Raw genomic sequence first — 18807 nt, 5'->3', positions numbered from 1 at the left:
GCCCCCCGGTGCCCCAGTGCCCCCCGGACCCCCCCGCGGTGCTCCCCACGGTGTCCCCACGGTACTTCTCATCCCCCTCCCGATGTCCCCCCGTTCCCTCCCCGGAGCGTCCCCCCGTTGCCCCCTCCGGTCCCCTCCGGTACCCCCCGGTGCCCCGGTACCGCACTCACAGCACGCACAGCGCGTAGGCCCCCGCCACGCTCTCGCTGTCCCGCACCAGGAAGCTCCCGTCCCTCCCGGCCCGGGCCAGCAGCTCCTCGGCCCCGGCCCGGCTCAGCTCCCGGTGGTACCACGGTGGCGGCGGCGACGACCCCCCCGTGCCCCCCGCACCCGCCATGCTCCGGGGCCGCGCTCCCGGGGGCAGCACCGGGGGGGGGGGGGGGTGGGGGGTGGCACCGGGGGGAGGGGGGCGGCACCGGGGGAGGGGCGGGGAGAAACGAGGGGGGGAGGCACCGGGGGGCGGGGAGCACCGGAGGGGGCGGGACGGGGCGGGCAGCGGCACCGGGGAGGCGGGGAGGATGGAGGGGATGGGGGACACCGGGGAGAGGGGGGACACCGGGAGGACAAGGGACACCGGGGGGGAGCACCGGGGGATGGGACACACCGGGGGGGACGGGGAGGACGGAGGGGATGGGGGACACCGGGGAGAGGGACAGGGGACACCGGGGGACGGGCGGCAGCACCGGGGGGGAGCAGCGGCACCGGGGGGGCGGGCAGGACCGAGGGGATGGGGGACACCGGGGAGAGGGGGGACACCGGGGGGATCAAGGGACACCGGGGGGGAGCACCGGGGGATGGGACACACCGGGGGACGGGGGACACAGAGGGGACGGGCAGCACCGGGGGGGGAGCACCGGGGGCGACGGGGAGGATCAAGGGGATGGGGGACACCGGGGAGACAGGGGACACCGGGGGGACAAGGGACATCGGGGGGGAGCACCGGGGGGTCGGAGAGCACCGGGGGGGAGCAGCGGCACCGGGGGGACGGGCAGGATCGAGGGGATGGGGGACACCGGGAAGAGGAGGGGGACAGGGGACACCGGGGGACGGGTAACGGCACCCGGGGGGGCGGAGAGCACCGGAGGAGTGGGGAGCACCGGGGGGGATAGGGGACACCGGGGAGACGGGGAGGATCGAGGGGATGGGGGACACCGGGGGGACGGGGGACACCGGGGGACAAGGGACACCAGGGGGGAGCACCGGGGGATGGGGGACACCAGGGAGACGGGGACACCGGGGGGGACAGGGGACACCGGGGGGACAAGGGACACCGGGGGGGCGCCGCCACGCAGCCAGCGGGTGGGTCCGGATCAACGTGTCCCCCCCCCACGATGTGTCCCCTCCACGCCACCTCCCCCAGCGCCACGACACCGCGACACCGAGCGGGGCAGGAGCGTTTATTCACCGGCCACATGCCGGGAGGGGGGGGTGACAGCTTGGGGACACCCCGTGTGTCCCCTCAGAGCAGGGCCAGGAGGGGAGGGGACAGCTTGGGGACACCCCGTGCCACCCCCCCCCCAGCTCAAGCAGGGCCAGGAGGGGAGGGGACAGCTTGGGGACACCCCGTGCCACCCCCCCAGCTCAGAGCAGGGCCAGGAGGGGAGGGGACAGCTTGGGGACACCCCGTGTGTCCCCTCAGAGCAGGGCCAGGAGGGGAGGTGACAGCTTGGGGACACCCCGTGTGTCCCCTCAGAGCAGGGTCAGGAGGGGGGGGGACAGCAGGGGCAGCAGCAGGGCGGGGGACAGCAGGGGGGTGGCGGTGGCGGTGGCGTAGAAACGGGCGACGGCGACGTTGGGGTTCCCGAGCGCGGGGTCGAACCACATCTGGATGCAGCGGCCGGTGCCGCGGCGGTACTGGGTGTACTGGTAGGACTGGGACCAGACCCCCTCGCAGAGCGCGGCCGCCGTGGGGAACACGAACCTGAACTTCTGGCACATGGAGCCTTGGGGACACTGGTTGGTGCCTGGGGGGGACACGGGGGGTGGCAGAGGGGGGGGGGGTTGGGGACCACCAGGGGTGGGTTTGACCCTGGGGGACACTCACCTGGGTGCCACCCCCACCCCATGAGGACCCTCACCCCTTGGGGACAGGGGATGCAGCCCCCCCTCACCTGGCTGCCACCCCCACCCCATGGGGACCCTCACCCCTTGGGGACAGGGGACACAGCCCCCCCTCACCCAGCTGCCACCCCATGGGCACCCTCACCCCTTGGGGATGGGGGACACAGCCCCCCCTCACCCCGCTGCCACCCCCACCCCATGGGGACCCTCACCCCTTGGGGACAGGGGACACAGCCCCCCCTCACCTGGGTGCCACCCCCACCCCATGGGCACCCTCACCCAGCTGCCACCCCCACCCTATGGGGACCCTCACTCCTTGGGGACAGGGGACGTAGCCCTCCCCTCACCCAGATGCCACCCCATGGGGACCCTCACCCGGCTGCCACCCCCACCCCATGGGCACCCTCATCCCTTGGGGACAGGGGACACAGCCCCCCCTCACCCCACTGCCACCCCGTGGGGACCCTCACCCAGCTGCCACCCCCACCCCGTGGGGACCCTCACCCCTTGGGGACAGGGGACACAGCCCCCCCTCACCTGGTGCCACCCCATGGGGACCCTCACCCGGCTGCCACCCCCACCCCATGGGCACCCCCACCCCTTCCTCCAACCCACTGGCACCTCGCAGCCCCTGCGCTGCAGTGGGGGGTGACTGGGCACCCACAGGAGGGTCTGGCCATGGGGGGGGACAAGGGGGGGTGTCCCCAAGGGGACACGGGGGGTGTCCCCCACCCACCTGAGGTCCAGTTCCAGCCCTTGTGCCAGTTGACCTTGCAGGTGACGGCGTCCTGGCAGTCCTCCCACCACTGCTCGCAGTCCTCCTGGCACAGCGGCACGTGCAGGATCCTCTCCTTGCGCCAGCTGGTGTCCGACTGCGGTGGCACCCCCCCCCAGTTCAGCCCAGTTCATCCCAGTTCACCCCAGTATGAGGGAGGGGGTTGGCACCCACCTGGTCGATCCAGGGGCCCAGGTTGGGGGAGCACTCGTAGAGACACGTGTCCTGGATGAAGTGGCGCTTGCACCTCTCGGGCATCACCCCGCAGTGGTCCCAGTTGAAGTTGTACAGGTAGGACTGGTCCCGGTGGGCCTCCAAACTGGTGTTGGCGGTGCAGCAGGCGTTGTCCTTCCACAGGGCACACTGTGCCAGGGCAACCGGGGCTCAGCCGCGGGGCAACCGGTGGGAAAAGCACCGGCACCCACCGGTGAGGTGTCACCGGGTGACAGGGACCCCCCTCGGTGGCACCACCGGTGACTGGTGAGGTGGCACCGGGTGACAGGGACCCCCTTGGTGGCACCACTGGTGACTGGTGAGGTGGCACTGGGTGACAGGGACCCCCCTCGGCGGCACTGGCACCCACCGGTGAGGTGGCACCAGGTGACAGGGACCCCCCTTGGTGGCACCACCGGTGACTGGTGAGGTGGCACTGGGTGACAGGGACCCCCCTCAGCAGCACTGGCACCCACCGGTGAGGTGGCACCGGGTGACAGGGACCCCCCTCTGCGGCACCGCCCATGGCCAGTGAGGTGACCCTGTGGTGGCACCGGGACCCCACTGGGGCAGGGGACCCCCCTCCGTGGTACTGCCAGCAGCTGGCAAGGTGGCACCGGGTGACAGGGACCCCCCTCGGTGGCACCACCGATGACTGGTGAGGTGGCACCGGGTGACAGGGACCCCCCTTGGCACCACCGGTGACTGGTGAGGTGGCACCAAGTGACAGGGACCCCCCCCCACGTGGCACCGCTGTCAGCCGGCAAGGTGGCACTGGGTGACAGGGATCCCCCCTGGCAGCACCAGCACCCACTGGTGAGGTGGCACCGGGTGACAGGGACCCCCTCCGTGGCACCGCTGGCAGCCAGCGAGGTGGCACTGGGTGACAGGGACCCCCCTCAGCAGCACTGGCACCCACCGGTGAGGTGGCACCAAGTGACAGGGACCCCCCCACACACATGGCACCGCTGTCAGCCATCGAGGTGGCACCAGGTGACAGGGACCCCCCTTGGCAGCACCAGCACCCACCGGTGAGGTGGCACCAGGTGACAGGGACCCCCTTCTGTGGCACCTCCAGCAGCTGGCATGGTGACCCCGTGGTGGCACCAGGACCCTGCTGGGGCAGAGGACCCCCTCCATGGCACTGCCAGCGGCCAGTGCGGTGGCACCGGGTGACAGGGACCCCCCTTGGTGGCACCAGCACCCACCAGTGAGGTGGCACCGGGTGACAGGGACCCCCTCCGTGGCACCGCTGGCAGCTAGTGAGGTGGCACCGGGTGACAGGGACCCCCCTCCATGGCACCTCTGGCAGCTGGCATGGTGACCCCATGGTGGCACCAGGACCCCTGCCAGGGCAGAGGACCCCCCACCATGGCACTGCCAGCGGCCAGTGGGTGGCACCGGGTGACAGGGACCCCCCTTGGCAGCATCGGCACCCACCGGTGAGGTGGCACCGGGTGACAGGACCCCCTTCTGTGGCACCACCGGTGGCCAGCGAGGTGGCACCAGGTGACAGGACCCCCCTCCGCGGCACCACCGGTGGCTGGCGCGGTGGCACCGGTGGCACCTACCTGCCCGTAGAGCTGCCCCTCGGGGCCGGGCTCCGTTTTGTGGTGCTTGGCATCCATGCAGACGTTGAGCAGCGAGTCCCGCGCCGCCGCCGCCCTGACGGTGGCCACGGTGGCCACCCGGGCTAGCAGCGCCAGCAGCAGCGCCCACGTGGCCGCCATCGCCCTGCTGGTGGCAACGGGGGTCAGGATGGTGGCACCCAGGTGCCGGCGGGGACAAAGTCCCCCCCCCCACGCCGCACGTGGGAGCCCCGGTGGCACGTGGCTACCACCGGGACCACCGGGGCCACCGGCAGGGCTCTCACCTGGGGGGTGGCACGGGGCGAGCGTGGCTCATCTCAAAGGTCGCCGCGCGGCGCAACCCTTGGCCACCGATCACGGGACGTCACCGGCCGCGCGGGGCACGGTGGCTTGGGCAGCGCCGACGGGACGGGGATGCCCCGGGGGGGGCAGATACCCCCGAGGGGGGTCACAGATGCCCTCGGGGGGGGCAGATACCCCCCATAGGTCACAGATACCCCCCCCCGAGGGCACAGATGCCCCATTGGGGGGCACAGATGCCCTGGGGGGGGTCACAGTTGCCCCCCTTGGATCACAGATACCCCACCTGGGGTCACAGATGCCCCATTGGGGGTCATAGGTGCCCCGTGGGGGTCACAGATGCCCCGGGGGGGGGGGCAGATACCTCCCCCTCCAGGTCACAGATACACCCCCCCGAGGGCACAGTTGCCCCATTGGGGGTCACAGATACCCCCAGGGAGGGGTCACAGATGCCCCAGGGGGGGCAGATACCCCCCATAGGTCACAGATACCCCCCCTCGGGGTCACAGATGCCCTGGGGGGGGTCACAGGTACCCCTGGGGGGGATCACAGATGCCCCGGGGGGGGCAGATACCCCCCCATAGGTCACAGATACCCCCCCTCGGGGTCACAGTTGCCCCACGGGGGTCACAGATACCACCCCTGGGGTCACAGATGCCCCAGGGGGGGCAGATACCCCCCATAGGTCACAGATACCCCCCCTCAGGCTCACAGATGCCACCCCCCAGGTCACAGATACCCCCGGGGAGGGTCACAGATGCCCCAGAGGGGGCAGATACCCCCCTTGGATAACAGATGTCCTGGGGGGGGTCACAGATACCCCCGGGGGGGTCACAGATGCCCTGGGGGGGGCAGATACCCCCCCATAGGTCACAAATACCCCCCCTCGGGGTCACAGATGCCCTGGGGGGGGTCACAGATACCCCCGGGGGGGTTCACAGATGCCCCGGGGGGGGGCAGATACCCCCCATAGGTCACAAATACCCCCCCTCGGGCTCACAGATGCCCCCCCCCCAGGTCACAGATACCCCCGGGGAGGGTCACAGATGCCCCGGGGGGGGCAGATACCCCCCATAGGTCACAGATACCCCCCCTCGGGGTCACAGTTGCCCCACGGGGGTCACAGATACCACCCCTGGGGTCACAGATGCCCCAGGGGGGGCAGATACCCCCCATAGGTCACAAATACCCCCCCTCAGGCTCACAGATGCCACCCCCCAGGTCACAGATACCCCCCCGGGGGTCACAGATGCCCGGGGGGGGAAGATACCCCCCATAGGTCACAGATACCCCCCCGAGGGCACAGTTGCCCCATGGGGGTCACAGATACCCCCCTGGGGTCACAGATGCCCCGGGGGGGGCAGATACCCCCCATAGGTCACAGATACCCCCCCCCCGAGGGCACAGATGCCCCATTGGGGGTCACAGATGCCCCGGGGGGGATCACAGATGCCCCAGGGGGTCACAGATACCCCCGAGGGGGGTCACAGATACCCCCCCCCGACGGCACAGATGCCCCATTGGGGGTCACAGATGCCCCAGGGGGGGCAGATACCCCCCCATAGGTCACAAATACCCTACCTCAGGGTCACAGATACCCCTCATAGGTCACAGATACCCCCCCATAGGTCACATTTGCCCCCCCCGGGTCACAGTTGCCCCCCCCCGGGTCACAGTTGCCCCCCCTCGGGGTCACAGATGCCCCAGGGGGGCAGATACCCCCAAGGGGGGTCACAGATACCCCCCATAAGTCACAGATACCCCCCCCCAGGTCACAGTTGCCCCCCTCCGGGTCACATTTGCCCCCCCCCAGGTCACAATTGCCCCCCCCGGGTCACAGTTGCCCCCCCCAGGTCACAGATACCCCCCCTCGGGGTCACAGTTGCCCCGGGGGGGGTCACAGTTGCCCCATGGTGGTCACAGTTGCCCCGGGGGGGGTCACAGTTGCCCCATGGTGGTCACAGTTGCCCCACGGGGGTCACAGTTGCCCCGGGGGGGGGCAGACCCCCCAGCTGTCAATCAACCTTCTAGGCCACGCCCCTTCCCCTTGTGGGCGGGGCCTAGCCGGGCGCGCCCAATCCCTCCGCGCATGCTCCGTGCGGGGGGGGCGGGGCCTCCCAAGTGCTTCCGGCACGGGCAGGGGTGTACTTCCGGGTCAGCGGCCGGTACCGGCCGGGCCCGCTCCCGGTGCCCCCCGGTCCCACCATGTCGACGCTGTTCCCGTCGCTGCTGCCCCGCGTCACCGAGTCGCTCTGGTTCAACCTCGACCGCCCGTGCGTGGATGAGACCGAGCTGCAGCAGCAGGAGCAGCAGCACCAGGCCTGGGTGGGCCCCGGGGGGAGGTGGGGGGCACGGGGGGGGTTGTGGGGCACGGGGGGGGAGATGTGGGGCCTGGGGGGGCAGGTGTGGGGCACGGGGGGGCGATGTGGGGCGGCAGGGGAGAGATGGGGGGCATGGGGGGGAGATGGGGGGCAGATGTGGGGCTTGTGGGGCATGGGGGGGGAGATGTGGGGCTTGGGGGGGGAGATGGGGGGTGGGGGGAGAGATGTGGGGCCTGGGGGGGCGATTTGGGGCATGGAGGGGGGATGGGGGGGTCGGGGGGAGATGGGGGGCATGGGGGGGGAGATGTGGGGCACGGAGGGGGGATGTGGGGCACGGGGGAGGGATGTGGGGCACGGGGGAGGGATGTGGGGCGGCGGGGGGGGGGATGTGGGGCACGGGGAGGCAGATGTGGGGCTTGGGGGGGAGATGTGGGGCTTGGGGGGGAGATGGGGGACATAGGGGGGGAGATGTGGGGCCTGGGGGGGGCAGATGTGGGGCCTATGGGGGCAATTTGGGGCACGGAGGGGCGATGTGGGGGTGGGGGGACAGATGTGGGGCTTGGGGGGCAGATGGGGGGCACGGGGGGAGATGGGGAGCACGGGGAGGGCAGATGTGGGGCACGGGGGGGAGATGGGGGGGCACGGGGGGTGATTTGGGGCACGGGGAAGGGTGATTTGGGGCACGGGGGGGCAGATGTGGGGCTTGGGGGGGAGATGGGCAGATGTGGGGCTTGGGGGGCAGATGGGGGCAGGTGTGGGGGTGGGGGGGCAGGTGTGGGGCATGGGGGGGGGAGATGTGGGGCATGGGGGGGGAGATGGGGGGTAGGGGGAGAGATGTGGGGCCTGGGGGGGCGATTTGGGGCACGGAGGGGGGATGGGGGGGTCGGGGGGGATGTGGGGGTGGGGGGGGAGATGTGGGGCCTGGGGGGGGAGATGTGGGGCATGGGGGAGGGCGATTTGGGGCATGGGGGGGCAGATGTGGGGCTTGGGGGGGAGATGGGGGGCATGGGGGGGGAGATGGGGGGCAGATGTGGGGCTTGAGGGGCAGATGGGAGATGTGGGGGTGGGGGGGCAGGTGTGGGGCATGGGGGGGCAGATGTGGGGCTTGGGGGGCAGATGGGGGCAGGTGTGGGGCATGGGGGGGAGATGTGGGGCTTGGGGGGCAGATGTGGGTCACGGGGGGGGGGAGATGGGGAGGTGGGGGGCAGATGTGGGTCATGGGGGGTGGATGTGGGGCCCGGGGGGGGCTGTGGGGCCGGGGGCAGTGGGGCACTGGGCGTCAGGAGCCGGGGGGGTGGGTTATGGGGGGCTGTGGGTGGCAGGGCAGGGTGTGAGCCCCTGGGGGGGGGCTATGGGGTGGGGGTCCCCCCCCAGCGGCCCGGAGCTCCCCGGTGTCTGCGGGGGTTGATGAGCCCCCGCTAATTAATTAATTAACGACCCTTGTCCCAGGGGAGGGGGGGGGGGGGGCGATCGCTGAACCCGGGAGCACCCGGTGCCACGAGGGTGCTTCGGTGGCACAGCCCATGGGGGCGGGGGGGGGAAGAGCTCTTTGATTAAACCTTAAAATAATTAATCTCCGTGATTAATTAGAATTAATTAAAGCTGTGTCAGTCCCTAATTAACCCCGGGCACCTGGGGGAGCCCCGAGGCCCCCGTGGAGGGAGGTGCCAGCGAGTTCTCCCAGGCCCCCCCCCACCGCAGACCCTACAACCACCCCGGGGACGGGCAGGGGGGCACCGGGGGCAGCCGGCCCCCCCCCAGTAGCCACCATTAGGGACTGGTGAGGGACCAGTTTGTCACTGGGGGGGGGGGTCACGGTGCTGTGGGGGTGCTCACCCCCCCTGTCCCCCCCCCCCCCCCAGCTGCAGAGCATCGCCGAGAAGGACAACAACCTGGTGCCCATCGGCAAGCCGGCGTCCGAGGTGGGTGCAGCGGGGTGGGGGTGGCACGGGGGGGGCACCCAGTGGGGGGGGGGGACACACATGGTGGCACTGGTGCCCATGTGCGCAGCACTACGACGAGGAGGAGGAGGAGGATGATGAGGATGATGAAGACAGCGAGGAGGACTCGGAGGATGATGAGGACATGCAGGACATGGATGAGATGAATGATTATAACGAGTCTCCTGATGACGGGGAGATTAACGAGGTATGAGGGGGGGGGGGGGGTGACCCTGGGGGGTGCCCTCCTCTTCCTCAGGGCTCTTGGTGCCAGCTCTGGTGGTGAGGGGGGGGGGGTCTCAAGCCTCTCCCCTCCCCAGGTGGACATGGAGGGGGCAGAGCAGGACCAGGACCAGTGGATGATCTGATGCCCACCATCACCAGGGCTTGGGGAGAGGGGGGGTGGGCACCGATTGGTGAAGCCCCTCGTGCCATGGAGGGGGGGGGGGCGGGGTGAAGCCACCGGGGAGCACGGGGCTAATAAATTGGAATAAACTGCAGATTTTTAAGAGATCAGCCCCAAAATTTGGTGGGGGGGTTTGGGGGGGCTTCAGTGAGGCGTTGACAGCGTCTCCCCCAGCATCCTGGTGGCCAAACTGGGATGGGTGGCCAGTTGGGCACTGGGGAGGCCGCACCTCGGATCCTGGGGGTGGTTTTGGGCCCCTCACGACAAGAAAGCCCTTGAGGGGCTGGAGCGAGTCCAGAGAAGGGCAACGGGGCTGGGGAAGGGTCTGGAGAACTTCTGAGGAGCTACTGAGGGACCTGGGGGGGTTTAGCCTGGAGAGAAGGAGGCTGAGGGGAGACCTTCTGGCCTCAAGTTGCCCCAGGGGAGGGTCAGGTTGGAGCTCAGGGACAATGTCTTCATGGAAAGGGTTGTCAAGCGCTGGCACAGGCTGCCCAGGGCAGTGGTGGAGGCCCCATCCCTGGAGGGATTCAAAAGCCGTGGAGATGTGGTGCTGAGGGCCATGGGCTAGTGGTGGCCTTGGATGGGCTTGATGGTCTTCAAGGTCCTTCCCAACCCAAAGCTCCTTTCCAAGGGTCATCAGCCATTGGAAGGGGCTGCCCAGGGAGGTGGTGGAGTCCCCATCTCCGGAGGGCTTGAAGACAAGCCTGGCCGTGGCACTTAGTGCCCTGGGCTAGTTGCCATGGTGGTGTCAGGCCAACGGTTGGGCTCTGCCACCCGCACACACCACAGCAGCCAGCGCCGTTCCTCTGCAGCCGTGTTTATGTGACGTGGGGACACTTGTCACCGCTGTCGCCACCGTGGCCACCGCGAGGGCTCAGCCGTCGCCCAGGCAGCGCAGCTCGGCCACGCCGTCGGGGATGCCCGGGCAGTACTCCAGGCTGGCACGGTGCACCCGGCACCGGTACTTGCCGCAGGTCTTGGCGTACTGCAGGAAATGGGGCGCCCCGGGGAAGAGGACGTTGTCAGCCACGATGGTGGCCCCGGTGGCTAGTAACCCGTGGCCTTCCAGTAGCCGCAGGTCCCGCAGGTAGCACCGCTTGCCGTGGTCCATGAAGACGAAGTCGGCCGCTGCCAACCCGTGGCGCGGGCGCAGGCGGGGGATCACCTCCTCCGAGGGGCCCGCGACCAGCTCCACCTGCGCCACGGGGCGACCCATTAGCCACGGGGGCTAGTGGCCGCCCCGTCCCCGTGCCACCCCCGGTGCTCACCGTGCGCTCGTCGAAGCCGGCCAGGCGGATGACCTTCTCGGCCACGGCCACGTGCCGCGGGTCCACGGCCACGGTGTAGAGGCGGGCGCCCGGGCGCAGCGCCTGTGCCAGCAGCACGGTGCCGTAGCCACAGTAGGTGCCCAGCTCCAGCACCCGCCACGGTGCCCGCTCCCGCAGCAGCCGCTCCACGATCCGCCCTGCCACGGTCACCGGTGGCACCAAGGGGGGCTGGCACCCACCCTGTGCCCCCTTCCCCACCCTGTGCCCCCTCCCCGGGGCTGCCGGCACGGGGGGATGTGCTGGCCGGTTGCCCCGTGCCGCGGCTGGCACCGGGAGGGGCAGAGGATACGGCATGGCACAGCGCCCTGTGCCCCTGCCCCGTGTACCCAGCTGTGCCAGGGGTGCAGGGCCTTGACAAGGGTGCTGTGATGGCACCGGCGGTGCCACGGCTGTGCCAACGATGGCATGGCCAGACCAGTGGTGCCACGGCCATGCCGACGGTGCCACGGCCACACCAATGGTGCCACAGCCGTGCCGACGGTGCCACGGCCACGCCGACGGTGCCACAGCCATGCCAACGGTGCCACGGCCACGCCGACAGTGCCACGGCCACACCAATGGTGCCACAGCCGTGCCGATGGTGCCACGGCCACACCAATGGTGCCACAGCCATGCCAATGGTGCTATGGCCATGCCAACAGTGCCATAACACACCAGCTGTGCCACAGCCATGCCAATGGTGCCATGGCCACACCAACAGTGTCACGGCCATGCCAATGATGTCATGGCTGTACCAACAGTGCCATGCCCGTGCCAATGGTGCCAGGGTCGTGCCCATGATGCCATGGCTGTGTCAACCATGCCATGGCCGTGCTATTGGTGCCATGGCCATTCTAACGGTGCCCTGGCCATGCCATCAGTGTCATGGCCACACTAATGGTGCCATGGCCATGCCATCAGTGCTGTGGCCATGCCATCGGTGCCGTGGCCATGCTAACTGTGCCATGGGCACGCTATCAGTGCCATGGCCATGCCATCAGTGCCATGGTCATGCTAACGGTGCCATGGCCATGCCAACGGTCCTATGGCCATGCTATCGGTGCCATGACCGTGCTAACGGTGCCATGGCCATGCGAACTGTGCCGTGGCCATGCCATCAGTGCCACGGCCATGCCATCAGTGCCATGGCCATGCCATCGGTGCCGTGGCCGTGCCAGGCCCCCCTTGGCACGGGTGGCACTCACCTTTGACGGGCCCCACGCTGCTGAGGTGCTCGCGGCGGTCGCACCAGCGGTCGAAGGCGTGCAGGACGTGGCGGGGGTCGCCGGGCACGGCGTGGGCCAGCACGTACTGGAAGGCGCGGTGCTCCCGGGGCACGCCGGTGGCACGGTCCCGCAGCCAGGGCACCAGCACCGCCCGGCACAGCAGCGCCAGGTAGTGCCGGTACCGGATGAGGAGGGTGAGGAGGAAGGGGAGGAAGGCCAGGGCGATCGCCGGCGACACCATGGCGGCGGCGGGGGGGCTGTGGGGAGGGGTGCCCACCCCGTGGGTGAGGGTCCTCTCGGGGTGCCAGCCCGCGGCTGCCACTCGTGCCATGAGCTGGCCGGGCTCTGCGCCCCCCCGGGAAGCCCCTCACCGGGGCTGTGGGGCTGGGGGTGGCACCTACCTGTGCCCACGCTCCGGGCGGTGGCAGCGGCAGCGCACGGGCTGGCACGGTGCCCAGCCCCGCTGCCCACTCAATTATTGATGGCGGCGCCGCGGCCGCAGCTGGCACCGGCTCCGGTTACCGGGTGGGGGGGGACGGGACGGGGACAGGCTGGGGGGGGACGGGGCTGTGGGAAGGGTCCTGGGGGTGGGGTCCCATCACTGGGGTCCCATCACTGGGGCTGGGGTCCCCATACTGGGGCTGGGGTCCCCATACTGGGGTCCTGTCTCTGGGGCTGGGGTCCCCATACTGGGGTCCTGTCACTGGGGCTGGGGCCCTGATACTGGGGCTGGGGTCCCCATACTGGGGCTGGGGTCCTGTCACTGGGGTTGGGGCCCTGATACTGGGGTCCCCATACTGGGGCTGGGGTCATGTCACTGGGGCTGGGGTCCCCATACTGGGGCTGGGGTCCTGATACTGGGGTCCTGTCACTGGGGCCGGGGTCCCCATACTGGGGATGGGGTCCTGTCACTGGGGGTGGGGTCCTGATACTGGGGCTGGGGTCCCCATACTGGGGTCCTGTTACTGGGGCCAGGGTCCCCATACTGGGGCTGGGGTCCTGATACTGGGGTCCCCTCACTGGGGCTGGGGTCCCCTCACTGGGGCTGGGGCCCTGATACTGGAGTCCGCATACTGGGGCTGGGGTCCTGTCACTGGGGCTGGGGTCCCCATACTGGGGTCCTGATACTGGGGCTGGGGTCCCCATACTGGGGCTGGAGTCCTGATACTGGTGTCCCTTCACTGGGGCTGGGGTCCCCTCACTGGGGCTGGGGTCCCCATACTGGGGTCCTGATACTGGGGCTGGGACCCTGATACTGGGGCTGGGGTCCCGTCACTGGGGCTGGGGTCCTGATACTGGGGTCCTGTTACTGGGGCCGGGGTCCCCATACTGGGGCTGGGGTCCTGATACTGGGGTCCTGTCACTGGGGCTGGGGTCCCCATACTGGGGCTGGGGTCCCGTCACTGGGGCTGGGGGGTGCAGGGGCCAGGGGAGCCCTCGGGGGGCTCAGAGGGTGCCTACCCCCCCCCCCGCCAGATGCCCCCCCTGTGCCCCCCACCCCCCGCCGGGTCCCAGCGCCGGCACTGGGAGCACTGGGAGTTACTGGGGACACTGGGAGCACTGGGGGGCACTGAGGGGCACTGGGAGTTATTGTGGGCACTGGAAGCACTGGGGGTTACTGGGAGCACTGGAGACACTGGGTGGTACTGGGGACACTGGGGACACTGGGAGCACTGGAGGGCACTGGGAGTTATTGGGGGCACTGGGAGCATTGGGGACACTGGGAGTTACTGGGTGGCACTGGGAGTTACTGGGGCCATTGGGGACACTGGGAGCACTGGGGACAGTGGGTGGCACTGGGGACACTGGGAGCACTGGGAGTTACTGGGGGCACTGGGGACACTGGGAGCACTGGGTGGCACTGGGAGTTACTGGGAGGCACTGGGTGGCACTGGGAGCACTGGGGGGCACTGGGAGTTATTGGGGGCACTGGGAGCATTGGGGACACTGGGAGTTACTGGGTGGCACTGGGAGTTACTGGGGGCATTGGGGACACTGGGAGCACTGGGGACAGTGGGTGGCACTGGGGACACTGGGAGCACTGGGAGTTACTGGGGGCACTGGGGACACTGGGAGCACTGGGTGGCACAGGGCAGCACTGGATGGCACTGGGAGGCACTGGGTGGCACTGGGAGCACTGGGGGGCACTGGGAGTTATTGGGGGCACTGGGAGCATTGGGGACACTGGGAGTTACTGGGTGGCACTGGGAGTTACTGGGGGCATTGGGGACACTGGGAGCACTGGGGACAGTGGGTGGCACTGGGGACACTGGGAGCACTGGGAGTTACTGGGGGCACTGGGGACACTGGGAGCACTGGGTGGCACTGGGAGCACTGGGAGTTACTGGGAGGCACTGGGTGGCACTGGGAGCACTGGGGGGCACTGGGAGTTATTGGGGGCACTGGGGGCATTGGGGACACTGGGAGCACTGGGGACAGTGGGTGGCACTGGGGACACTGGGAGCACTGGGAGTTATTGGGGGCACTGGGGACACTGGGAGCACTGGGAGCACTAGGTGGTACTGGGAGTTACTGGGAGGCACTGGGTGGCACTGGGAGGTACTGGGTGGCACTGGGAGTTACTGGGGGCACTGGGAGCATTGGGGACACTGGGAGTTACTGGGGACACTGGGGGGCACTGGGAGTTACTGGGAGGCACTGGGTGGCACTGGGAGTTAATGGGTGCATTGGGGGCACTGGGAGTTATTGGGGGCACTGGGAGCACTGGGGACACTGGGAGCGCTGAGGGGCACTGGGAGTTACTGGGAACACTGGGGGGCACTGGGAGTTACTGGGGGCACTGGGAGCACTGGGTGACACTGGGAGGACTGAAGACACTGGGTGGTACTGGGGACATTGGGAGTTACTGGGAGCACTGGGTGGCACTGGGAGTTACTGGGGGGCACTGGGAGTTACTGGGGGCATTGGGAGCATTGGGGACACTGGGAGTACTGGGGACAGTGGGTGGCACTGGGGTCACTGGGAGCACTGGGGGACACTGGGAGTTACTGGAGGCACTGGGGACACTGGGAGTTACTGGGAGCACTGGGAGTTACTGGAGGCATTGGGGGCACTGGGAGTTATTGGGGGCACTGGGAGCACTGGGGACACTGGGAGCGCTGAGGGGCACTGGGAGTTACTGGGAACACTGGGGGGCACTGGGAGTTACTGGGGGCACTGGGAGCACTGGGTGACACTGGAAGCACTGAAGACACTGGGTGGTACTGGGGACACTGGGAGTTACTGGGAGCACTGGGTGGCACTGGGAGTTACTGGGGGGCACTGGGAGTTACTGGGGGCATTGGGAGCATTGGGGACACTGGGAGTACTGGGGACAGTGGGTGGCACTGGGGACACTGGGAGCACTGGGAGCACTGGAGACACTGGGGAGACTGGGGGGCACTGGGAGTTACTGGGGGCACTGGGGACACTGGGGGCACTGGGAGTTACTGGGGACACTGGGAGCACTGGGAGTTACTGGAGGCACTGGGAGCTACTGGAGGCACTGGGGACACTGGGAGTTATTGGGGGCACTGGGAGCATTGGGGACACTGGGAGTACTGGGGACAGTGGGTGGCACTGGGGACACTGGGAGCACTGCGGGGCACTGGGAGTTACTGGGGGCACTGGGGACACTGGGGGCACTGGGAGCACTGGAAGTTACTGGGGGCACTGGGAGTTACTGTGAGCACTGGGGGCACTGGGAGTTACTGGGAGCATTGGGGACACTGGGTGGCACTGGGGACACTGGGAGTTACTGGGAGCACTGGGGGCACTGGGAGCCCCGGCCCCCCCGCAGCGCCCCGCCCCGCGTGCCTGCGCCCACGTGACCGCCCCCGCACGTGCCCCTCGCCCGCGGCCGCGTGACGCAGCCCCCGCCCCCGCCCCGTGACGACACCGCGCGCGCTCTCACGTGACGAAGCCCGCGAGGGCGGGGCCGGCGCGTGCTCCCCCCCCCTCCGCGCTCTGATTGGCTCCCGCTCACGTGACGACGGCGCCTTTAGGCGGGGCGGGCGGTCGGGGGCGCCCGTCGCTTCCCATTGGCTCCCTCCGCCCACGTGACGCGATGGCGGGTCACAGCGCAGGCGCGGCGCCACCCCTTCCGCTCTCACGTGACCGGGGCGGCGGGGCCCTCACCGGACACCGCCGCGGCGCCGCCCCGGGCCGGGCCCTGCTGCGCCTCGCCATGGGCTGCTGCTACAGCAGCGAGGCCGAGGCCTCCGACCAGGTGCGCCCCGCGCCGGGGGGACGCGGCGGGGAGCGGCCTGTCCGCCGCACCGGGGCCTCGGGCCTCCCACCGGGGCCTCGGGCCTCCCACCGGGGCCGCGGCCTGGCCCGAAGTGGGGGCGGCGGAGCTCCCTGGCCTGGCTGAGGCGGGGACGGCTTCTCCCTGTCCGCCCCCTCCGGGGTGGGTGGTCCGCGGGGAGCTCGTCCTCCCTCCCGGGGACCGGCGCTGGCCTCGGGAATCCCGGTGGGGCCTCCGCCTCCCGTCGCCCCCGCGGGGAGAGGGGGTCCGGCCCCGCTGCCGCCGCCTCGGCCCCGCTCCGGAGCTTCCCGGGCTGCTCCGGCCGCGTCCCGCCTAGGCCACCGGCGCGGTTGACACGTCGTTGAGCGGGGCTGGGAGGGGAGCGGGGAACCGGTGACCCCGTCCCGGTGCGGGGGCAGGGACGAGCTGCTCGTTTGGTGCCGGGCTCTGGAAGGAACCCGGGGGGGGGTCCCAGGGGGCGGCTGCTGGGGTTCCCCCGGCCCCGACGAGCCCCGCGGGGCAAAAACCGGTGGCGTGGGGTAACCGGGGCTGCCTTTCCCCCCGCCCCCGCCAGGAAGAAGAGACGAAGCGGCTGCTGGAGCCGGCCGCCAGCCCGCCCAACAAGGCGCTGAACGGCGCGGAGCAGAGCTACCCCAGCCTGCCCTCGGCGCGCACCGACGAGCAGGCCATGCTCTCCTCCATCCTCGCCAAAACGGCCATGTGAGCCTCCCGCCGCGGCGGCGCGGGGCCGGGGGGCCGCGGTGTGCTGGGGGACGGGTCGTGGCGGCCGCCTCCGGGGGGTCTGCCCGGCTGTAGGTGCCCCCCCCCCCCCCCCCGCTCCGGTTTGAGCCCCGCGGGGTGTGAGGTGACGCCTCGGCTGCTGGGCTGGGGGGAACAGGGGCTGGGGCTGCCCCAGTGAGGGACTGGGAGTCCCCTGCGCCAAACTGGGGAGGGTGGGCGAGTCGTGGGGGGGACTGGAGGACTGGGTGCCCTTGTGGGGTGGGCTGGGGGCTGCGCTGGGGGGGGTTGGGTTGCTCACCAGGCACGGAGGGGCCGGTGGCAGCCGGTGTGTGTCCCCCCCGGGGGGGAGGCGGGGGGCACGGGGCCGGGGCACGGCGTGGCCTTGGGCGAGCGCCCAGCGCCTCTCGGAGCCGGGGGCCCGGCACCGGGGGCGCACGGGGCCTGTGCCAAGCCCTTAATCCCCGGTGTGTGGCGGGAGGGACCCTCGTGGGGAGGGGGCTCGGGGGGGGGGGGGGAGGCGCAGCGGGTCCCACCGTGCGTTTGCAGCAACATCATCGACGTGTCGGCGGCGGATTCGCAGGGGATGGAGCAGCACGAGTACATGGACAGAGCCAGGCAGTACAGGTGGGGCCCCGGGCACCCCCCTCCCCTCCCCGGGCACCTCCCTGGGCACCCCCCTCCCCTCCCCGGGCACCTCCCTGGGCACCCCCCTCCCCTCCCCGGGCCGGGTGGGGGGGTAACTCATGGAGCCACCGAGGTGGTGCCCGCTCCTCCCCTCCTGGCCCCGCTGCCTGAGTCCCCTCGGGGCGGGGGAGCTGGATGCCATCGGTGCCAGGGGCTGCCTCGTGGCAAGGGGGGGGCACCCATCAGGGGTCTCCCTGTGTGCCGTCCCCCTCCCCACCTTCCCCACCCCCCGCAGCACGCGCCTGGCCATGCTCAGCACCACGCTGCCCCACTGGAAGAAGCTGCCGCCGCTGCCCTCGCTCACCAACCAACCCCACCAAGTCCTCGCCAGCGACCCCGTCCCCTTCGCAGACCTGCAGCAGGTGAGATTGGGGCTGGGGGGGGGGGGTGCCAGGGAGCCCTGGCAGGCGCCACCGACGCCCGGTGCCGTGCCCGCAGGTGTCCCGGATAGCTGCCTACGCCTTCAGCGCGCTCTCCCAGATCCACGTCGACGCCAAAGAAGAACTGGTTGTACAGTTTGGCATCCCCTGAGCCCGCGCCGCAGCTTCACCCCTTTGGGGTTGTTTCTTTGGGGTTTTTTTTTTCCCCTTTTTTCCCCTTTTTTGTCTTTATTTCCCTCCCCACGGTGCCACGACGACTTGTACAGACGCCCGCTTTCCTACTAACCGCCGAGACGCCGTCGGAGGCGTCCCCCCCCCTCCTCCGGGGTGGGGACACAAAGGGGACGCCCAGCGTGGGGTGGCACCGGAATCGTGCCACCCTGCGGGACCCGGCGCCTCCTGCCACCCCCCCCAGCTCAGTTCTGTGTTTGGACCTTGATTTTGGGTGGGTTTTTGGGTGGTTTTTTTTTTTTTAATTATAATTTTTGGCCACAGTAGATAAAGCCACGTTCAGCCGGTGCCCGTCTCCTCTGGTCTGTGCCCCCTCCTGGGGCAGCTGGCCCCACCCAGGACCCCCCACCTGAGGCCTGGGTGAGCCCCTGAGGGGGCTCTGGGTGC

At 70.0% G+C, this 18807-nt stretch overlaps 4 protein-coding genes across 5 annotated transcripts; 2 read left to right on the top strand and 2 right to left on the bottom strand.

Annotated features, from left to right (window-relative positions):
* Positions 1-1394: 1394 nt before the first annotated feature.
* On the bottom strand, positions 1395-4779 carry FOLR3 (folate receptor gamma). Its single transcript, XM_068422475.1, has 4 exons — positions 4621-4779; positions 3011-3199; positions 2798-2933; positions 1395-1964 (listed from the first exon to the last, which is right to left on the bottom strand). The coding sequence occupies exons 1-4, from the start codon at positions 4777-4779 to the stop codon at positions 1690-1692; spliced, it is 759 nt and encodes a 252-aa protein (XP_068278576.1). The 3' UTR covers positions 1395-1689.
* Positions 4780-7041: 2262 nt separating this feature from the next.
* On the top strand, positions 7042-9627 carry ANAPC15 (anaphase promoting complex subunit 15). Of its 2 annotated transcripts, none has more exons than XM_068425158.1 (4): positions 7042-7263; positions 9128-9181; positions 9270-9407; positions 9520-9627. In XM_068425158.1, exons 1-4 carry the CDS (start codon positions 7144-7146, stop codon positions 9565-9567), a joined length of 360 nt encoding a protein of 119 aa, XP_068281259.1. In that variant the 5' UTR covers positions 7042-7143; the 3' UTR covers positions 9568-9627. The 2 variants fall into 2 exon arrangements, with proteins under 2 accessions (XP_068281259.1, XP_068281258.1); XM_068425157.1 differs by having other exon boundaries at positions 7043-7263; positions 9122-9181.
* Positions 9628-10479: 852 nt separating this feature from the next.
* Positions 10480-12613, bottom strand: LOC137660484 (transmembrane O-methyltransferase homolog). Its single transcript, XM_068395349.1, has 4 exons — positions 12540-12613; positions 12118-12395; positions 10874-11070; positions 10480-10800 (listed from the first exon to the last, which is right to left on the bottom strand). Exons 2-4 carry the CDS (start codon positions 12377-12379, stop codon positions 10480-10482), a joined length of 780 nt encoding a protein of 259 aa, XP_068251450.1. The 5' UTR covers positions 12380-12395; positions 12540-12613.
* A 3614-nt stretch (positions 12614-16227) lies between these two features.
* On the top strand, positions 16228-18708 carry LAMTOR1 (late endosomal/lysosomal adaptor, MAPK and MTOR activator 1). Its single transcript, XM_068425162.1, has 5 exons — positions 16228-16366; positions 16959-17104; positions 17672-17749; positions 18045-18171; positions 18248-18708. Exons 1-5 carry the CDS (start codon positions 16325-16327, stop codon positions 18338-18340), a joined length of 486 nt encoding a protein of 161 aa, XP_068281263.1. The 5' UTR covers positions 16228-16324; the 3' UTR covers positions 18341-18708.
* Positions 18709-18807: the final 99 nt, after the last annotated feature.

The sequence above is a fragment of the Nyctibius grandis genome, chromosome 2 (genome assembly GCF_013368605.1).
Source record: "Nyctibius grandis isolate bNycGra1 chromosome 2, bNycGra1.pri, whole genome shotgun sequence".
NCBI classification, from domain to species: domain Eukaryota; kingdom Metazoa; phylum Chordata; class Aves; order Nyctibiiformes; family Nyctibiidae; genus Nyctibius; species Nyctibius grandis.
Note: the sequence above shows the minus strand (reverse complement) of the source record. Positions and strands in the feature narration are given on the sequence as shown.